Source organism: Lissotriton helveticus, chromosome 9, assembly GCF_964261635.1.
Source record: "Lissotriton helveticus chromosome 9, aLisHel1.1, whole genome shotgun sequence".
Classification (NCBI taxonomy): domain Eukaryota; kingdom Metazoa; phylum Chordata; class Amphibia; order Caudata; family Salamandridae; genus Lissotriton; species Lissotriton helveticus.
This window is the reverse complement of record NC_136070.1, coordinates 806,527,854-806,549,019: the sequence shown is the minus strand read 5'-3', so window position 1 is coordinate 806,549,019 and position 21,166 is coordinate 806,527,854. Positions and strand designations below refer to the sequence as shown.

The 21,166-nt window shown below is 40.3% G+C and overlaps 1 protein-coding gene across 2 annotated transcripts in view; it reads right to left on the bottom strand.

Moving 5' to 3' along the window:
- LOC144781885 (galectin-4-like) overlaps nucleotides 1-21,166 on the bottom strand; it is a 297,786-nt gene that overhangs the window by 66,469 nt on the left and 210,151 nt on the right. For both annotated transcript variants that reach the window (XM_078660936.1, XM_078660937.1), the window contains exon 5: nucleotides 7,470-7,520. In XM_078660936.1, the coding sequence (XP_078517062.1) occupies nucleotides 7,470-7,520 (51 nt within the window). The remainder of the gene's footprint in view (nucleotides 1-7,469; nucleotides 7,521-21,166) is intronic.

The window sequence follows — 21,166 nt, the reverse complement described above, 5'->3', positions numbered from 1 at the left end:
ATTCACCCCAGTCCAAAGATCTGGGCCCAAATCCATCGTTTTTCCACTCCACACCACCCTGGGTTAGACAATGGCGATATGCAAATCAGCGCTGACCACATTCTGTCCATCACTGTTGTGTTTGCAATTACCGCTCTAAGTGTACTGGGGATGCTCAGACGTGAGTCCCAGGCACTCCACACCACTGGAATCAAGCTAGCCGGGCTGATGAGAGGTGTTACCTCGAAACCGGGCCGGTCCTCGGATGCTTGTTTCCGTTCTGGGAAGGACATGGCTGTGGTAGTTCGGACTGGACTGTTCCCATGGGGCACAGGGTCAGCGCTGATTTGCATATCGCCATTGTCTAACCCAGGGTGGTGTGGAGTGGAAAAACAATGGATTTGGGCCCAGATCTTTGGACTGGGGTGAATGTGTGACATTGATCCACATTCTGTCCATCACTGTTGTGTTTGCAATGATCTAAATGCAGCCCAGGTCTATTCAGCCGAGCCCTGACTCATACAGGAAAGGCAGGACACACCTCAACAACCCCAGGGGCTGTCTCCCGTGAATGCACATCCTCAGCCTCTGTCACTCCTCTAAAGCCAGACAGGGAATCCACAAAGCAGCAGAGGCACACAGGATGGCTAAGCAAGAAAATACCTACTGTCTAAAAGTGGTATTTTCCAACACAGAACATAAAAATCATCTTTACTAAAAGATGCATTTTTACATCCTGTGTCCAGCCATACTAAACTCCATTGACCTTTCTTGTCCCAATGGAAGGCATGCATATACGATGTTATAAGCAAACTCCCATTCTATCCTATGGGACAGATAGCATTTCCATAGTGAAAAACAAAATATACTGTAATTCACTACCAGGACATGTCACACACACCGGTGCATGTCCTACCTTTTACCCCTTCGGCGCTGATGACGAGCTCAGCTCGTCATCAGTTGCGCCGCTCGCACGCTGATGACGAGCTGAGCTCGTCATGTAACGCGGCTTTTTGAAAAAAACTGCGTAGCGCGAAAATCGCCGCAGCGCGCATGCGGTTAACATACACAGCACCCTGCCCACAGGGGTACCTTGGGCCTACCTTAGGGGTGACTAACATGAAAGAAAAGGGAAGATTAGGACCTCGCAGTGGGTGCACTTGCCAGGTCGACATGGCAGCTACAAACTGCGCACAGACACTGCAGTGGCAGGTCTGGGAACCCTTTGCAGGGCTGCTTGTGTGGGTGGCACAACCAGTGCTGCAGGTCCACTAGTAGCATTTGGTTTCCAGGCCCTGGCACACCTTGTACACTTTACTAGGGACTTACCAGTAAATCAAATAGCCCATCATGGAATCCCCAATCCATAACATAATTTACAGGGAAAGCATATGCACTTTAGCACTGATCACAAGTGGTAAAGGGCCAAGAGTCATAAAACCAACACAAACAGGTTAGGAAAAATTAGGAGGAAGAAGCAAAATATTTGGGGATAACCCTACAAAAAGGGCCATTATTAATGCTTTGTGGCTGAAATTTGGACACACAACATTAATATTTTACCACCACCTCAAAGAAGGTGGTAACCCATTCGCCAACAGGAAAGGGTCCCAAAAGCATCCCTTCCCCTTTGTGAATGTTCATTAAAACACTTTTTAAGAGCAGGCAGTGGTTCAGTGGACCACTGCACACGCCTAAAACGTATATTGTAAACTTTTATTTTATGTGTATCCTATTTTCCATTTAGAATAATAGGATGCATTTAAAAATAGAAAAGATTTATTTATTTAAAAGCAATCACAGACATGGTAGTCTGATGACCCCAGCAGGCCTCCATCCCATAGATTGTAGCCAATCACAGTGGGTCACAATTTGCGGCCTACATCATTAATATTAATGAGATAGGTCGAATTGCGATGCATTACGATTCTGTATTTTGCAAACTGACCTATTAGTACCAAGGCCGGTTGGCAAAATACAAATGCCTTCTATAGATGTTGGTGCACAAATCGTGACCATTTTTACCAAATGCACTTTTGGTCCATTAGGTCCCTTGTTCCTTATCATTTTTGATCTTCATAGACAGTGTTTTAAATTACCAAGGACATCAATAGAGACAATTGCAAATTATTTTTGGCTTTGACAAATTTGATTCATTTCTGTCCAGAGAAACACGGTCATCAAATATTGTGGCTATCACATATAATAAACCTTTTTGCTGCTGGCTAGCACAAATATTGTATTGATTTTAGACGGTGATAACAACTGTTGGCGCTTACTACAAATGTGTGCTCATCCCTGATGATTGTTGCCTCATAGATGTGTGTGCCTGACTGTCTCTGATCATTTCTGAAATTTCAAATATTATCCATGTCCATTTATGAGCATCATAAATGTTTTTCCCTGATTATTGTCTATTACAGAGATATTGTTTTGAATATTAGTGGCCACTATTAACATTTTCTACGATTATTGCTGCTCCTCTCTAAGGAGTGTCCTTAAATACTTTCAGCATTCACTGTCATGCTGGCCATGTTTTTTTCTGCTCATCTCTAAAATGCTCTACTTGATTGGGTACAGAAACAGGTGAGAGTGCTTACTGAGTTGCATACAACTTCACTGACCTATAGGCCATAGGCTGAATATTAGTACAGCCAACTCAGTATTTGCATCTTAAATAAAAAAACATAAGTTATAGTGTGGTAGGTATTACCATTAGTCATTATTATGATCATTGGGAACCAAGCATAAGACATTATCCCTGCCCTTAACTGAGATATTTTCACTCATTATTTTCAACCAGAAGGAATGTCTGCAGGATTTAGTCTGACAATCACAGAGTCAGTGGTACAAGACAGTTGAAGATTATCTTTCTTGTACAGGAACGTTTGACAGTGTCAAACAGGTGGTAGTACATAAAGGGACAAAATGTATACTTGAGTTCTAGGTGTGTAACACATTTAGAGAAGACTAATCTGGAAGGAAACATCCTAGAGTGTGTAATAACTTATGCTAAGGACTAAGACACCCTTACAGGGAACTTGCCAAGGTGAGAGGCACTAGGAGAGGAACATTTTTATTATTGTATTGTATTGTATTGCAATTGCATTTATATAGCACTTACTACCTCTGACGAGGCGTCAAAGCCCTTTTTCAGCAAGTAGCACGCTACTCCAGGACCCATAAAGGATTAGTGTTGAATTAATATAGTGAAATATGAAAGTAATTTAAGTGGTGGATAGGTTAGTCAGTTATTTGGATTCGGAAGGATAGCAGAAGGATAGAAGAGGAAAAAAAGGTTGTATTTATGTAGTGTTTGTTACCCCTGATGAAGTGTCGAAGCGCTTTTTTTTGGCAAGTAGTATGCTACTCCGAGACCCATTATGGATTAGTGGTGAATTAGTATGGTGAAATATGAAAGTAATTTGAGTGGTGGATGTTCGTCCGTTATTTGGAGTGAGAAGCATAGCGGAGGGATAGAAGGGGAAGAAAGGTTTGCATTCATATAACTTTAAAAGAAAAGGAGGGTCCCACACAGACTTGTAAGGGACTGGGGGGAAGATAATGTTTTTAAAAGAAAGAAGTCCCAATTCAATGGACAGTAAAGGATATGCCCAAATAACGTATTACTAATAGGGGTATATTGCTTAAAACAGCATGCCATAAAGTGGGCGGGAAAGGCAAAGTTACAAAATGGTGTATTCAAGTTCTAACAGTATCACAATAGGGACAATTATAGATTTTCACAAGTAACAGACAATGTTTCAGACTATAATGATAATCAACAACAATACATGTTTGGTAAAACTCTGTTATAAGATTTATTTACATAGTCAATTTATAATTCATTATTCAAATAACAATATAAAAAACATATCACATTAGACATTTTAATAAAAATTACAGAATAAAAGACAAAAAGAATCAAAAAAGTCGACGCGGCGTTTCGGTTTTCTTTTAGTACACCTTCCTCAGGACTGATTCTTGTTCCAGATGGAGTTCATATCTCTACTGGAGAGTGCTGATTAGAAAGAGTTTCTATAGGCCTTTGGATGATTGACTAATCACAGGTTGCTGTACTCAATTTGCAAAGTGTGATGTCTCTCACGGATAAGGAGTTATGTCACTGTTTCATTTGATGTCATCTACATCTATAGGTAACCATCAGGAAATGTCTGTGTCTACGATGTATTCTTGCTGGATTAGTCTGCCAGGTGGAGCCACCGGTTTTATGACCACTGTTGTCGGTAGTTTTCCATATGTGCTTGGTGGAGAGTCACTGCAGTCTCGAGCCGCTTTCAATTAGGTCCGTTTTTTGCAGATAACCGAATGACAAACTAGGGCTGGCCTCTTAGGTTTGTCGGTTGCCTTCTTACTACGAATCGGCCTCCCTGCTCCTATATCCTGGCAGCCTGTCCTCTTATCCTTCAATCGATATATATCAAAAGGAAGGCTCCTCCTGGCAGACTAATCCAGCAAGAATACATCGTAGACACAGACATTTCCTGATGGTTACCTATAGATGTAGATGACATCAAATGAAACAGTGACATAACTCCTTATCCGTGAGAGACATCACACTTTGCAAATTGAGTACAGCAACCTGTGATTGGTCAATCATCCAAAGGCCTATAGAAACTCTTTCTAATCAGCACTCTCCAGTAGAGATATGAACTCCATCTGGAACAAGAATCAGTCCTGAGGAAGGTGTACTAAAAGAAAACCGAAACGCTGCGTCGACTTTTTTTGATTCTTTTTGTCTTTTATTCTGTAATTTTTATTAAAATGTCTAATGTGATATGTTTTTAATATTGTTATTTGAATAATGAATTATAAATTGACTATGTAAATAAATCTTATAACAGAGTTTTACCAAACATGTATTGTTGTTGATTATCATTATAGTCTGAAACATTGTCTGTTGCTTGTGAAAATCTATAATTGTCCCTATTGTGATACTGTTAGAACTTGAATACACCATTCTGTAACTTTGCCTTTCCCGCCCACTTTATGGCATGCTGTTTTAAGCAATATACCCCTATTAGTAATACGTTATTTGGGCATATCCTTTACTGTCCATTGAATTGGGACTTCTTTCTTTTAAAAACATTAAATGCATTCATATAACACCTGTTGCCCCTGATGGGTTTTGAAGCGCGTTTCTGGTATCTTTTAGAGTACTAACTCACCAACCATTACACAGATGTTACCATATTGTATTGCATAGCAAATGCATTAATATAGAAATTGCTTACTACCCATGGCGAGGCATTGAAATGTGTTATGCATGGAAGCACACTGCTCTGGCAAACCCACAGTTAGTGGTTCATACAGTGGTTATTACTTACTAATATTGGAATTAGGTCTGTGCCCTCAAGTACACAGTGCCTTTATTTCATGTTTCTATGTTTGATTAATAGTAGTTGGGTGTAATCATTAGTGGGGGGTACATAAGTTCATGCAGATGGTTGAGTTTAACAAATGAGCTAGAGGAGATTAATAACCTTGTTTAGAATTTGGCAGATGGGTACTCCTTCACAAACATAACGGATATCCTCTTCACCTTATTACAATTCCATTATCTCATTTTGTGCTTATAATAAGGAGGAAGTACTATCCGTTATGTCTGTTATAAAGTAACCCATCTGCCAAACTCTAAATCAAGCCATAACTATTATGTGATGTACCCAACCCTCAACCCTAAACATACCATTACCATCCTATACCAATACCCACCTAAACACTAATATATATAATTACCTTAACTATACTTACCTTGGGTGGTAAAGGCAAGCATAGTAAAAGCATATGAGTGGCAAAGACTGTGTGGGAAAGGCTGTATCCCATCTAGAAGGTCTGTGAAAGCAGATGCAATAGCTGAAGTATGCTGGGCAGTATTATACAGTGCCCTGAAAGTGTGGGTGAAGGGTTTCAATTATGATCATTTGTGTGTGGAGAGCCAGTGGAGCTCTTTCAGGTGTGGTGTGCTGTGATTGTCGCGTGTGAAGTTGAGAGTGATGCTGTTTGCCAAGTTCTGAATTGCCTGTACCCCATCTTCTAATTTTTCGGTTGATCCTGGCATAGAGAGTGGTCCCGTAGACAAGCTTGCATGTGACAAGGATGTGAATGATGGTTTTCCAGGTGCTGATTGGGAGCCATTTAAAAAGCTTCCTTAGCATTTTTGGGAATGGCAGCATGATGCAATCAAGTCGCTGACTTGGGCGGTCATGTTGATTTCCTGTTGATGACAATCCTGCGGTTCTTCATTATGATATAATGGGGTGACCCACAAAAGTCCACCGACCAGGGTAATGTTTGGTATAGAAAACAATGGTCCTAGACTACTCAAAATTACACTTTAGTTGTGATGAACATTAATTAAATAGAAGTATATATCAGGTACATATAGAATTCACATTGTATCATTAATGTGCCACCAGGTCCTTCATAAATCAAACATGTATATCCTCAAATGACACCAAAGCACCACATGTAGCTCCAATAGTGACTGTTTTATTTGTCAATTATTTTATGTCACAGATAGTGTATATAGATATGAAATGTGCAAGCCTGTCATACATGTTGCAAATACATAGCTTGGCTCTTTCTGGTAATGGTGTTTTCTCTTGTTCCTCTATTGGAGGATGGAGAACCCCATACATGAATCCACTTAATGTTTGAGTAGCACCGGAATCTGAGGCAGAATGACACACCATAAGGTACATTGTGCACATTAGGTGAGAGCACCATTTCAGCTCAGTCCATCTGGGTAATGTCCACAGGCTCCTAGGTAGCAGAGAAGCACACATGGCTGATCACACATGGGTCAGAAACTGGACACTACAGAGACAAACACTGGTGCTCATACATGGACAACACTGGATGGTATGAAGTCACACGTGTGATCATCAATGAACTACTGCTGCATTGTGTCATAGGTGGTTGTCAAATATGGGATAGACACTGGACAATGTGGAGACCCACACGTAAGATCAGATATATTTCAGATTCTGGACATCCTGGGCACAAACATGATTATCATGTGCGGCGCAAACTCTGGACCTTAGGTAGTAACAAATGGGTAAGCACATCCATTTTTGAACAAAATGAAGATACACCACGGTGACAAAGTAAATGGAAAAACATGGGTGGCAGCAGTTGGATTTAATGTTTCTCAATCTGAAAGTATACCATGAGGTCTAAATATATATACAGGAATGTAGGATATTTAATGGAATGATAGTGCCAGAGAGAAGAAGTTGGGGGCAAAAGATCTGTTATGGGAGAAGGTACAAAAACAACACAGGCAGGACCATTCCAGGGGTATATGTAAGACAGTGTGTTCAAGAGAATATGAAAGGGACAATAGCTTTTTACCTGAATATAGCAGCTTGTGGAAACATTACGTTGACTCCCAGTGATTGGATAATGCAAATACTACAAAAGTTGTGTATATTTTTAAACGTTATGCCCAAAGGAGATATACTCACGGATGGGGGTTGGCACCCATAGGGAGGTGGCGGAGGGTACACATTGGGCACCTGCAGACAAAAGACACCACATTGGCATTAGAGTAATTCGGCATGGTTACAAAGCTTAGGCTACCGTGGCCAGAGCTAAACTGAGCAAACAGAGATTCCCTGACAGACCTGCATATCAAATGCCAGGATTACCCAGTCCTGTTAATTGATATCTTGACCTACCAACCAATCAGTGCTCAACACGACTTTTGTGTCCTAATTAGCTCATTGATCATAGTCCCGCCCACTCTTGAAGATGTACAGAATTCGGATATGTCCTTTTCACTAAGAATAGGAAGCAAGATTACACAACATGAAAAGATGCAATTGAAGCTTAAAGCACGCATATAACCCCAACATCCGCACCACCAAAATTCACACATGTGGGAAGTATAATTAGTTACAGAAATGCAAAGAACAAGCGGACTGACAGGGCAATCATAAAGATGAGGAACTATAATCTGTTGACATTCCATTAGCAGTGAGGTTTGGTTAAACATGCATTGCTTAATACACTTTTATGTGGCATTATATGGTTGCTATATTTTAATGTTGTCATGTGGTTTGCTTTTTTTACTTGGCCAGTGAACAGTACATTTTCTGCTTGTATTTGTATGCGTTTGACCATTGTTCAATTAGTTTAATTTCCCATTCACTAAATTTGGCAATCCCAGTGAAACCAATGAACTAAGATATGTTGCTGGTGTGCTGTCAGTACACTAAGAACAGCAATCCAACGAGACAGAAACAGGTGAAGCAGGCACACAAACAGAGACACTAAAGGTACACACACAAGGTAAGTGAGTAAATGATAAGAGTATGTAAGGCCAACAGAAACATAGTAAGACAGATCAAGATACAGCAACAAAAACAAAAAAAAAAGACAAACAGTTTAGCAAGACAGACTAACAGTGGGACAAGAAGGTAACAGTGTCTGTCAAAAACGAAACACAGCTCCGATGAGGAGGAGGATGGAGAATAAAATGAGAACGAGGGGGCTAATGACCCAGATAGAGTGAACTGTGCTATATCACGCATGATGATGTTATTAGATTCGCCGTATGTACACACCTGTATATCTAAAAATGCATAGCAATATGGTCATATTGAATGTCAACGTGTATGTTTCTTACACTAAAAAATAATAAAAATTGTTTAAAAAAAAAAACCAAAAAACGAAACACAGGTATGAATGGGAGGAAACCTGAGTGCATGGCCTCCAATAGAACTATACCAACAAAGTTTCAAAGAGGAACATTTTCTGCCACTGAGGCTGAATCAGAGGAGAAAGCGATTTTAAGTATTCTCCTCTTCTATGAACAGAAAGGAAGGTGAATGATTTTCTTCAAACGTGCATATATGAGTGAATAAGAAATACTAGAGTATTTAGTTAGGTATGTCCAAAGATTTAAAGCACAACGAACAGCCTAAGTGGTGTGCTATTAGAGAGGGAGGCTCCTGATGAAAGCGCACTCTAGCCCCAAAGTCACATAAATGCGGCTGCAACGTACCGAGATTCCTAAAAAGGGTTGAATAACTCCCCTGTATTTTTTAATCCTATCCACCCTAAACATGGCCACCAGTAGGTCAGATTAACCTTCCTCTTTATTTTTTATTTTTTTATTACTTATTACTCACATACAACGAGCCATTGGGTACCCACCTCATATACCATCCCCAAGATCTCCCCCTGCTAGAGCAGGTTAAAGCCCAGACTTGTGTCCTGCCACACCTGCGTGAAGAGGGCCTGTTTTCCTTGCGAAAAAACACCGGGGGACTACCCTAACCAGCAGCCCAAGCGCCAGAAGGCGCTGCTGGTCATTTGCCCCAGCCTGGAAGCGCATAAGAGTCTGAGGGGTCAAGGGCCTGCTAGTCTGCGCCGTCAGTGCCAGGAAGAGGCAGGGCTGGGCCCACCTCTTTCATTTCCAACAACAGAGCGACTATGTGACTGAGGCAAATTGAGGTGAGTGTCCTTTATATTATCTCGGGCCAATATAACGCTTCAATTATGGGGAAACGTACAGGGACACTGCCTCTGCTACCTGCTACTACTTGCATTAATAGTATGTTAGTAAGGGTCGTTAGTATTGTCCCCAGTGAAATCGAACTAACTGAGCAACGTTTATCCCTGGGAAGCAAGGTACCACCAAGCAGCTCAACAGGAGGGGCTCCAGCTGATTTTGTTTCTCGACCCGCAGTCACCTATATGCCTATAATTGCTTTGTGCACACTGACGTCCCCGGGACCTAGTTCTAACAATATAGCTCCTTCTAGTGGGAGCCCCAAGGGAGTTGATATGACTGAGCCATAGTTAATTGTGCACACACTAGCGCCAGCTGCAGTCTCAGTAGCCAAGCTTAAAAGGAAGCCTGGGAAGCCCCCCAGTTCTAAAAGGAAGCAACCTACTCGCTCTAGTTCTTTGCATACTGTCTAGAGCTCGTGGATACAGTCTCCCCAGAATGTTCGTATTCCAGAGGTTGCACCAATTAGCACTGCGAGTACGCAGACTGAGGCTACACCTTCTAAACATGAACATAGTGGCTTTGGGGATACGTTTATTGACACTATTGTTGACACTGTTTTCTCATGAATCAAGGATCTGATAGACAAGAATTGTACCCCCTTTTGGGAGAATTTAGATCATCTGGACACTATGATGAACAAGATGAGCCAACAACAAGAGACTAATCAGACTGCTGCCATTACAGGGGAGGGTTCTATTCCAATGTCGCTAATTGATGCTGGTCCTTGTTCTGATTCATTGATTTCCAACTCCAATCTTGTCTACTGGTCCTTTAATTGAAAGTTCATGCATAACACGTACCAAAGTTAAGGAGTGCTATTTGCCAAAGCTTAATGTTGTGTCAGTAAACCCTCTTGCCCTTAATAGTGTATGAAACACACCTAGAATTGTTCAAAATTTGTCCGCCACCCGTCAGCCTGAATCAGTGACCAGCCTAACTCTTGTGAATCCAAAGCTAGGCAGTTTGAATAGTAGCTCACCTGATCCCCTGAGAAAGGGAATATCCGAGCCCAACACAGAGGTTTTAGGATTGCCACCAGCTGCATGCCCCTATGTCTTGGTGCTGGCAGGGGTACTGACCCTTACGAAAGACCAGGGGGAGACATGGGATCAATTGCAAAATAAATGTGTGGACTGGCTATCCAAACATAGGAGGTTTAAGGTGTCTGACATGAATAACATCATTATGGTACGTAGATTCGGGTGGGTTGGCGCATCACCAAAGAACATAAGAGGGGAATTGCATAGTGATCAACTTTTGCAGACCGTCTATGGTCAGATCACTATTGAAGGCAAAGGAGGATCTTACTATCAACTATGCTATTTTTATAAACTGATTCCTGGGCCCTTGATAAAAGAAGTTCCCTATCCTGTCATTCGCAATAGGTTTTTAGCACTTTCTGATTTGGATACCCAGGATTGACTGACGTCATCATCAGTAACCAACAAATCCACTCTTCCAATGAATGCTCATTTGTATTCCTCAGAGCTAGATGAACATGACACGTTAAATAAAGTAATTAATGATTTAAATTTAAACATTCTAAATTGGAATGTCGCTGGTTTAGAGTAAAAAATAACCCTTCCAGATTGGCTAGACATTGTACATGAGCAGGACATTCTTATGTTTCAGGAGACATGGGCCACGAAAGACTTACATATCAAAGGGTTTGAATGTTTTAATACTCTCGCCCTAGCTCCGAAACTGGGTCGACCATCTGGCGGTCTTTCAATTTGGGTTAACATTGCTGCAGGAGGTAGTGTCAAGGTTTTAGACACAAACAATGACATATTTCAAGCATTATTATATAGAAGGGGTGTATCCATATGTTTAATTAATTTTTATAACAACGATTTTCATTCTGTACCCAATGTATATTTAATAATCTGTTTGATTTTACTGCAACATTACAACCTCATAATGGATAACAGTTGGGATTTGGCGCGGGGTGACTTTAATGCTAAGATCCCTAGGGAAACCACTCCAATCACAGAACACAGTATTAAGGTGCACCCATGTAATAGGGGTGTTGAATTATTGGACCATCTACTTAATCATATCTTAATCAACGTGATGGAAATCGCCGCTACAACTAATAATAATAACCTCCCTGGACCAACATTAAGAGGTAGGGGTAGTGCCTCTGCTATAGATTATGTTTTTATTTCTCCTATTCTCGAGGATTGTTTAATGAAAGCTGAGGTTGTCCCGACCACCCATGGGCCACAATCCTAATAAAATAGCATTGCAAATTTCCCCTAAGCCAACATATAATATTGAGTGTGGCGCCAGGAACTTGACCCCCTCTGCAGACATCCTAAGATTAGCTTGGCGAGGAGTCAATAATATCAATTTCTTTTCTGAGATGATAAGGGACCATCCGAGACTTATTGACTTGTGTCTGTCACTACAAGACTTTAATCCCAAGGTAATTGGTGCCTTTTCAAAATTATGTGAGGGCAATAAATTCATATTATCTAAACCGATCTTGGAAGTACAACATGGACCGAGATGGTTTAAAGGTGACTGTTCATTAATTAATAAATAGCTTCGTAAGGCACTCTCAACAAACCCCAGAAATACTTTTCTTATAAAAATTTTAAGGAAAAAGTACAAGGGAGCTACTTCATGTAGGAAGGAAGAACTTGTGAATGAACGCTGCGATGTACTTGCACAGGCTGCCACATTAAAGAGTGGGAATAGTTTTTGGCCAGCAGTTACAGACATGAGATCCATGGGACAACCACTGACCCCGATAAACTAGCGAGGTATGGGAAGTAAATTTTTCCATGATTTACTCAGCACCAATACCTAATGATGAGGTCCTGGCAGGGCAACAGGTCCCTTCTTTGATTCCAAAATCTCTACTCAAAGTTGAAGACGCTATTCAACAAAGTTTGGAAACAAAGCTCCCGGACCCGATGAGTTGCCTATTGATTTAGTTAAGCATAAACCTGAGTTCTGGGCTCCGCTTTTATTAAATGTTTCCCTGATAGATAACACAATGAAAATCTTAGGGAGGATTTTATAAAATAAGATAAAAACTTGGGCTGAGGAGGATTGCATCTTACAACCATGCCAGTTAGGATTTAGAAGTAAAATAGGCACAATCGAACTGTGCCTAAATCTTAACTTAATTATTGGGAGGTATAATGTCGCCCAAAAATCCCAGCTATATCTGGCTTTTATGGATCTTGCCTCAGCCTTTGATTTTGTTAATAAGTCATGTTTATGGTCTATTCTTTTAGAATATGGTTTGGATGAGGTTTTAGTTCATTTCTTAGCTTACTTGCACAAGGACCTGAAAGCCCGGGTGAGGATTAATAAGGGTGGGGAGGTTTCAAACGACATCATTGTCGGCAGAGGGGTCAGGCAGGAGTGTGTTTTGGTCCCTTTGCTTTTTATTTAATACAATAATGATTTACATATTTCTCTGATAGTACACACTTTTCCCTACTTGGGGCTAGTCTTCGCTGCTAATGGTTCCTGGGTTGACCATGTGGTATATAGCAGGAATACGTTTTCAAAAGCTATTAATTCAATTCTTGGCCTCCCGCAGCTCAAAAGGACAGGGGTAACTTTAGCAATTATGAAAATCTATAAAATGCAGTGTATTCCAACAGCAACATAAGGTGCAGGGGTTTGGGGCTTCACAAAAAGTAATACTAACCAGCGTGAAGAAAACAGATTTTGTCAGAAACTCTTGGGAGCACCCATCTCCACATCACAATATGTTTGCCACAGTGAACTGAACTTACACTATATAGAGGATTATATAAAGGCCCGCCCTGCCATATTTTGGTTATCAATCTGGAAAAACCCAGCAGCATTCCTCACTAGAGATATAATAAGAGATTGCCTCAAGTGTGAGAGGGGAAGGGAAATACCGTGGCTTGCTGTCGTGAGAGAGAGCCTTAGTTCTATTAATCATGTACAGGTTTTCTCAAATCCTACTGAATAGATAGCATGAATAAAAAATTCCTCCGCGGGGCTTTATATGCACACTATAGGAAAGCAAGACACGAAAGGGAGGCTCTGAAAAAGCCTGTGGCAACCTCCATGTCTATTGACTATGTCTCACACATGCCATCTAGTTACCTCTTAAAACCAATGGGCCGCTTGGAGAGAGGACTTCTCTTCCGCTTAAGAGCTGGCACAGTTAAATTTTCACTTTGTTTTCCTTAGGGGTATAATGCTACCTTAGATCCTTTACCATGCCCCTGTGATGCTCGGAGCAGACAAACACTTCACTTTTTATTTTTTTGTAATTTTTATATAGAATACGCAAAGCGATTTTTGATACCGTTTTTAGAAAAAGTCTTGCCCATTCATTTAGAAACAGCATACATGGAAATTCTTAAATTAGAAAACAATGAATACATTTTTCGTGTAGGCACTTTTTAAAAAACTGCAGTACGCGCCCGTAATGCAATATGTACTTTATGAAGGTTGTTTTATTGAACTAATTTTTATATATTGTCATTATGTTTAACGTGACTTAAATGGATACAGTTTGCACATTAGTTCTTAAACAACACGTAATGATTTGATACGATTTAAATTAAGAGGGCTCTTAATGAAAACTGTTCTTATCGCTCATAATAAGAAGCTTGTTTATGTACGATTTTATTTTATAGCTATGTGATAAAATGCTTTTATTGATACTCCTCTAGCCGAATAAACATTTTTTTATTGAATTGAACAAAAATATTCCCTGGCAAATTCCCCAGTTTGGATTTTTCAAACACAGAATTTCAGAGGCACAATACCATCCGTTTTCCTTCTCTTTCCTTCTTTGGGCATCTATGGTAAAACTGTTAGACGGTAAGATAAACAATTAAGACATACAGCCAGATATTCAAGGCAGAATGACAGGTAGGCAGATAGCATTTGTAATGTAATGGGCACTTTCAAAGAACTCTGTTACATATTAAGGCGTCCCAGAGCTTTAACCACTTTGGAGTTTATACAATGATGTGCAATGAAATATTGCACAACAAAATGAGTCTGCTTTCCTAAGTGAAGCACCACTCTTACCGAATGGGAGGAGCTGAGAAATGAAACATGCTCCGAGGCAGCCAACTGCAAACCTCCGCTTCTGTTACTGAGAAAGCTCAGCTAACTATTCAGAATTTATTGACCTTGGAGACCACCAGGAGATTGGAATTGGTGGTCCAAAGGGCACACCTCAGATTATAATGATGGAACTTATGCTGTAGGGAAATTGGGTAATTTTATAATAGGCCCGAAAAATCATACATATGGCCTTGAAAGTGACCGTTTGGTCACATGTAACCAGTGCAAGGAATTTCAGAGGAAGAATAGCGCCTGGAAGCTGGTGAGCCAATCTTGCGGCAGCGTTCTGAATGTCTGCTAAACGCTTTAGCAAGCAGAAGAAGCGAAATGTATCATATTTGTCAAGGTGGCTGAGGATAGTCGCCTGGACCAGTGGACAAGTTTGCGATGGGAGATAAGCTCAAAAAAGGCAATAGTTAGAAGAAACATTTTTGACCTCAGCATTTAGAGAAAGGTTGGAATCGAGCCATAGGGAGTAGGGACTGGACTGGACCTAAAGCTGTGGGCCTGGAAGAGAAGGTAGGGCTGTTCTGACCAGATACTATCAGAACTTTCACCTTGTCAGAATCCAATTTTAAGGAATTATCTGTCATCTCCTTGGCTAAGGTCAGCAGGCAACTTTGGAAAATCAAGGCAGGGATGTTGATGCTATTATCCAATAAAATTAGAGCCTGTGTGATGTCTGGACAGTTCATAAACCTGAAGCCAAAAGAGCGAACAAGTTGTGCAAGGGTTCAAACATGCAAATCGGACAAAGTTGAATCCAGCGAGAAGCCTCACAGTATTCCTTGAACAATTATTTGAGCTTTGAACGATGCAGAAATAGGTGAACTGCCTGCGGTTTATCTCTTAGATAAGATTATAACCACTCCAAAGTAGAACTCTGAATCCTTACCTCCAGCACCCTGACTATCGTTAGCTCATGGGAAACCGTAATCTGGTGATAAATATAGCACAACCAGGGCCGATGTCGAGTCCTGGTCTACTACAATTCAAAGATGACCCAGCATGGAAACCAATGCTGTTCCGATGCTATAGCTATAGTCAGTCCAACAGAGCAGCACCCAAGATGTCATAGGTTTTCGGAAGAAGAGAAAGCTTCTTAACAGTAGTCTTTTCCAAAAATGTTAAAGGAAATTGAATAAAAGAGATTGGTCGAAAATGACTGAGGAACTATGGGCCCACATTTCGCTTCTTGAGTAATGGGACAACCAACTCCTGCTTCCAAACTCTTGGTACTGTTGCTTCAAGAATTAGCTTGTTCCATTCATTCAAAATAGATTGCTATTGGATAATAGCTTAAAGATGCCACACCACAGAAGAAACAGGGTCCAAAGGTGAGCCAGAGTAGATAAGCAAAATTGTTTCCAGTAAGTAATTTGAAGACAATGTATTAAATGATTTATAAGTAAGTGTAAGTATTTGTAAGTGCATGTATTATTGTGCTAGGCTCAGCTTCTTCTGCTTTGGTAGATGATGAAGGTACAAATATATCTCATATCTTTTTATTTTGTCTGGAATCAGTTGACTTATCACAAAGCACATTTGAATACTCAATCATTCACGCCTTGAAAGAGGATGAGGCAACAACATTAACAAAGAAATAACCTCTTTCAATGTATTGCATGCCTTAAAAATCTCGTCAGCATTGTAACTAGCTTTAGTTGATTAAACACATTTTTTATATGATTTGGGAGCTATCACCAGGATAGTTTTACTAAGAAAGACAATTAAGAAAGGCAAGAAAGACAGTTAAGACAGGCCACCAATGAGCTATCTAGGGCAGACCAACAGGGAGGGCAGACAGACATACATACAGGCATAATCTATCAGCATTATCTTGATATGATAGTGTCTCATAATTAAAATCTCTCTGAATGCAGTTTTGCTTAGGATCAATTCCATTAGGCTGCAGGGCCAAAAATTGGAACTACAATTAAACACAATTACTCGCTCTCTGGTATCTGATCGGATGATGAGGCCTCCAAAGAAACCTTACCTCTGTGTATTATTTGCATCTCTTTAGGGAAGATACCAGACTGACACAGCTGGCTTCCAACTCAAATAAGGCTGAATCCACAGTCAGGAATGCTTTACCCAAGGGTGTTGAACATACCTCCAAAGATTTTCAGGATAGCCCATCCCTATATAAACAAGTTCCATTTAGATTAATTGTACATGTATTTTATGTAGATAGCCCAAGTCTGGCATGGATCCTTCCCTTCTGGACCTTCTCTGTACACCTGTGGTTTAACCTTTGCATAGTGGCAGAGAAACCACACACTGTTTAGGTGGGTAATACCTAAATAGAGCATGGTACGACCAAACTGAAACAACTGGGCACATATTTGTGTTTTTACTATTACCTCTGTGTTTTACATTTACTATTTTAGGGGGCAGTTACTGTCTTATAATTCATTTATGAAGAAATGTATGTCAAACTATGGGCTGAAAATTATTTTGTAGGTGACACTGACGTTTACCTTTTTGAATTTGAAAAGTGATGAAGGATGACATTTACTACCACCATTAGATATACAAGCTCTTTACTGGGGCATACATATTTGTAATAGTACGTGTTTTTTAAGTGTTAATCATGTAGGGATTATTGAATTAACATTTTAATTTCATTCATTTGTTTCATGAAATGTATGTGTGACCTGACTGCTATTATGGCTGAAAAGTAAATCTTTCAAACTTAGAAATAATAGGTTTAAGAGGGTCTGACCATATGTCTACAATTATCAAAGAGATCCACCAGCTCTCTCTACAAGCTAGTATGTCCCTTAAAATGGGGGCTTTAACCATTAAGGTTAGGTGGAAGCACTTGTATCCCTGTACATACATCTTGGAACTCGTGACGAGGGCCATGGGCGCATCTGTAGGATTTTCCGAAAAGGGGCATGATTATCTGATGTAAACTGGACAGGAAAAGGAAAAACAAGTCCCCCATTATAAAACGTTATAGTGACCGCATTTTCAAATGGAACAGTATTGCCGAACTTAAATGTTTCTGAAAGCTAACTGGAAAGCACACAGCTACTGATCTGAACTAAGAAAATGTATCAAAAGGCTTATTTGATGGTGGCAGTTAAAATAAAATGGCACATACTGATAGCATGACAAGTATTTTTATATTGGAACAGCTGCACAACACAGATCTAAGGACTTATGGAGGCGAGCACCAAGAAATATCAAAAGAACTATAGAAATGTAAACATGCGTTTGTATAAGAAAAAAACAGACATGACAATACATATGCAATACATTTGCAAAAAATAATTAATATTTCATCTATTCGACAATGAACTACAAGGACAGGGTGGCAGGCCGCGAAACGTTCGATAAATGTGGATGGCGGAATGTCATCACTATTTCAAGGTCAGCAATCGTGACCAACAAAAATTCAACAACACACTACATTGTCTACCACTAAATTGGCAAGATAAGCATATTTACTGTTCTCAACTCATGTATACTTACCTTCTTAGTGTAGTGGTAGTCTGTGTAGATGATGAAATATCCAGTCCTACCACATATCACATGAGATATGGTGACCTCTGTCTATGTGGGCACAAAGGTCAGTCCATGTACAAGAGTTTATAGTAGTATACCCTTGGGTTTAACGTTCCTACTTTTAATCGTTTCTCCATGCTTTCTGGGTTGGAAGGAGTCGATTGACTTCCCGACCAGGCCTCTGGGGAGTACTATGAACCAAAACAACCAGTAACTCTAGTAACTAAAAAGGCTATTTTTAAAGGTAAACAGTCCATATTAGCGGATATTGGCACACAGTTAGCGGCACTAAATCACACTGAAGAGGTGTCAGTCAGCACTGAACTAACTAGCAAAGACAACAGGCTATTAGAAATTCTATCATTTATAAATGAGTGTGGAACTACCGTGCCCCTAGAAAAAACGGGAGTTCCATCAGAAGAGCATGCCAAAGTGTCAGTGGATAATAACCCAGTTACAGTAGGTGCGCCGATAATGTTCCTTTTTTGGAATATAGCTGGATTGCGCCCAAAGGTAATGAATGGTACCGGGCTGGATTTATTCCGTAATTTTAATATAATATGTCTCCAAGAGACATGGATCACCAGTGTAATACACCTGGAAGGTTACAAAACGTATTTTTCACCTGCATTACATGTAGCATCTGGGAGTGTAGTGTAGTTCCTATATTCCCAATAGGCTCTGCGCATTGGAATAATATAAACAGCAGTGTAGACGTAGGACTGAGGTCGACTAGGTCTCTACTGACTATATTAGACTTAGTTAGTTTTGCCAGCTAGCTCAGAGGTCACTAGAAACTTTCTCGAGTAAACAAGGAGGAGTTTAACTTCCCTGGATAGACAAGAAGGGATTAGCTTCTGACAACCATATAACATGACAACTTTGCTCCCTCAGAATAAAGAGTGTATCTCTAGAGTCGTGTGAAAACAATAGACAACTATTTCACTCAGTCAATCGTGCGTACTTAGTTTCACCAGAGTGCAGAGAAATAGAGAGACGGGCGTTTTCAATAAAAGGTGTTATTTATTCAGCAGTCTTGTTTCTCATGCAAGAAAAATGAATTGCCACAATTGCAATACTGATCATAAAGTAAAGTGCGTACAGTAAAAGGAGTATTATGAAATAATACTGTAAAAGCATTGATATGGTTTCTTAGCCATATGATACTTTAAAATGGATAAAATATATACATACATAAAAACATTGACTAATGTACTCAACTGGTGCTTCTAATCTACGACTACTCCGGTGTACCTGACCTAAGCCTAATACATGGGAAGGAGTAAGTAAGTTGCAGTTTAAGTTAAGTTGGTTTTTGCCAAGGATCTGAATCAAGAATTCTCTTAAGGGTTTAGTCAGCTCCGTACCTTGGTAATAGAATGTAGGAGGTCTTGTATCTCTCTCTCAGGACTCGATATCCCAGCCACCCGCAAGGGTGGCTGGAAACACCGGAGCTGGATTTTCTAGGCTGGAGAAAAAGACAGCGTCTTCCTCAGTGCGTCAAAGGGGAGGGGCGGCTTCCTTCGGCTCCTCGCATCAGCTGGGCTTCCGGGCAAGTAGATAGCCGCTCTGCTCCAAACCACCGTGTGTTTGCTTAAGGCAACGTTGGTATATTTATACCTGAAAGGTGCAGGGTTTGACGTAAGGTTGGACATAAGACATCACCAAGAACTAACAGTTCTTTCTGACTCTAGGAGTTCTTGTGCAAATCAAAACAAGAGCAGGGGGATTTCCCGGGCTGCTGGAGGCTTGGTTTGTTTAAAGAACGCGTTGTACTTTCTAGGAGTCTAGAAGAGTAGCCATGCCGTATTTGGACAGCATGGGTTATTACTAAATATGGATATGATTCTTATGCCTTTATAAGGATATTATTTATTATAGCCATACAAGGGCAAAAATCGGGAATATCGAATTAGGGTCCTAGATAGAAACACAACAGGAGGGCGAAAGGGGGTCTGAGTATTTTTATCTATAATTTGATAGGGGCGTGCAAATAACCACTGTGGCCTTAGAGGCAATTTTCCAAATTCTAAGTACCCGTTTTGGTAAAGGGGAGACTGTTCTCCTGGTAAATTTTTATAATAATTTACCAGTTGGAGAACTACTGACGGTATTGCGACAGCTGCGACTCCAGCTATCGGTATCAACAAGGGAATTGGCTGAAGGAGCCACCATTATCTGGGGAGGTGATTTTTACTAGCATCTTTGCCAACATGGTAATTGGAATTTGTGTGGGTTAACGGACGAATATGAGGATCCCGTTATTCACTTCTCGCACTCAATTGTGGGAACTATTTTAAACGTAATTCTTCTTGATTTGGATCTTCAAATCGCAAACAAAAAAAAACCTGCAACCCATCGGCCGGATGCAACATTTATTGGTAGGGATAGGTATACTACCATTGATTTTATTTTAATATCAAACACGGTGGGTAATCGTGCTACTGGGTTTGAAACACTCATTAATGTCTTAAGTGACCACTGCGCTCTTGGTATAACATTTCAACCACTTCACGAACACCGCACTCAAAGCATAGCTAGTGCATTGAGGCAAAATACACTACATTTGGACAGATTAAATGGATATTCTCTAAAATGGGAGAAGGTTGATCCCCAGAAATCACCATGAGAGTCATAAAAGCGGTCTATCCTTCCAACCTTAAATGCTTAGACCTGTCCATACCGGATGAGGAAGTATTAAGCAACTTTAGGGAGGTTTTAAAAACAATCAATGATGTACTTTCCGTAAAATAAAAAAAAAAACAGGTCAAAAAAAGTAGGATGGTTTAACCATAGATGTACATTAGCGCTTTCCAAACTAAAAAAATCTCTGCAAAAACCACACAGAGCACCTCAGGAAATAACAACGCTGAGGAGGGAATATAATATAGCTATAAAGGATAGGAAAGCAGAATTGAAACAGGCACTATGGGATCAATTATACAAAAGTAGCATTCATAAAAATAGCTCAGCCTTTTGGGCCGTGATCAAATCCCCTTTTTTAATTGATCTTTAAGATATACCCACCATTGAGGTGGCCATTGATGAAGT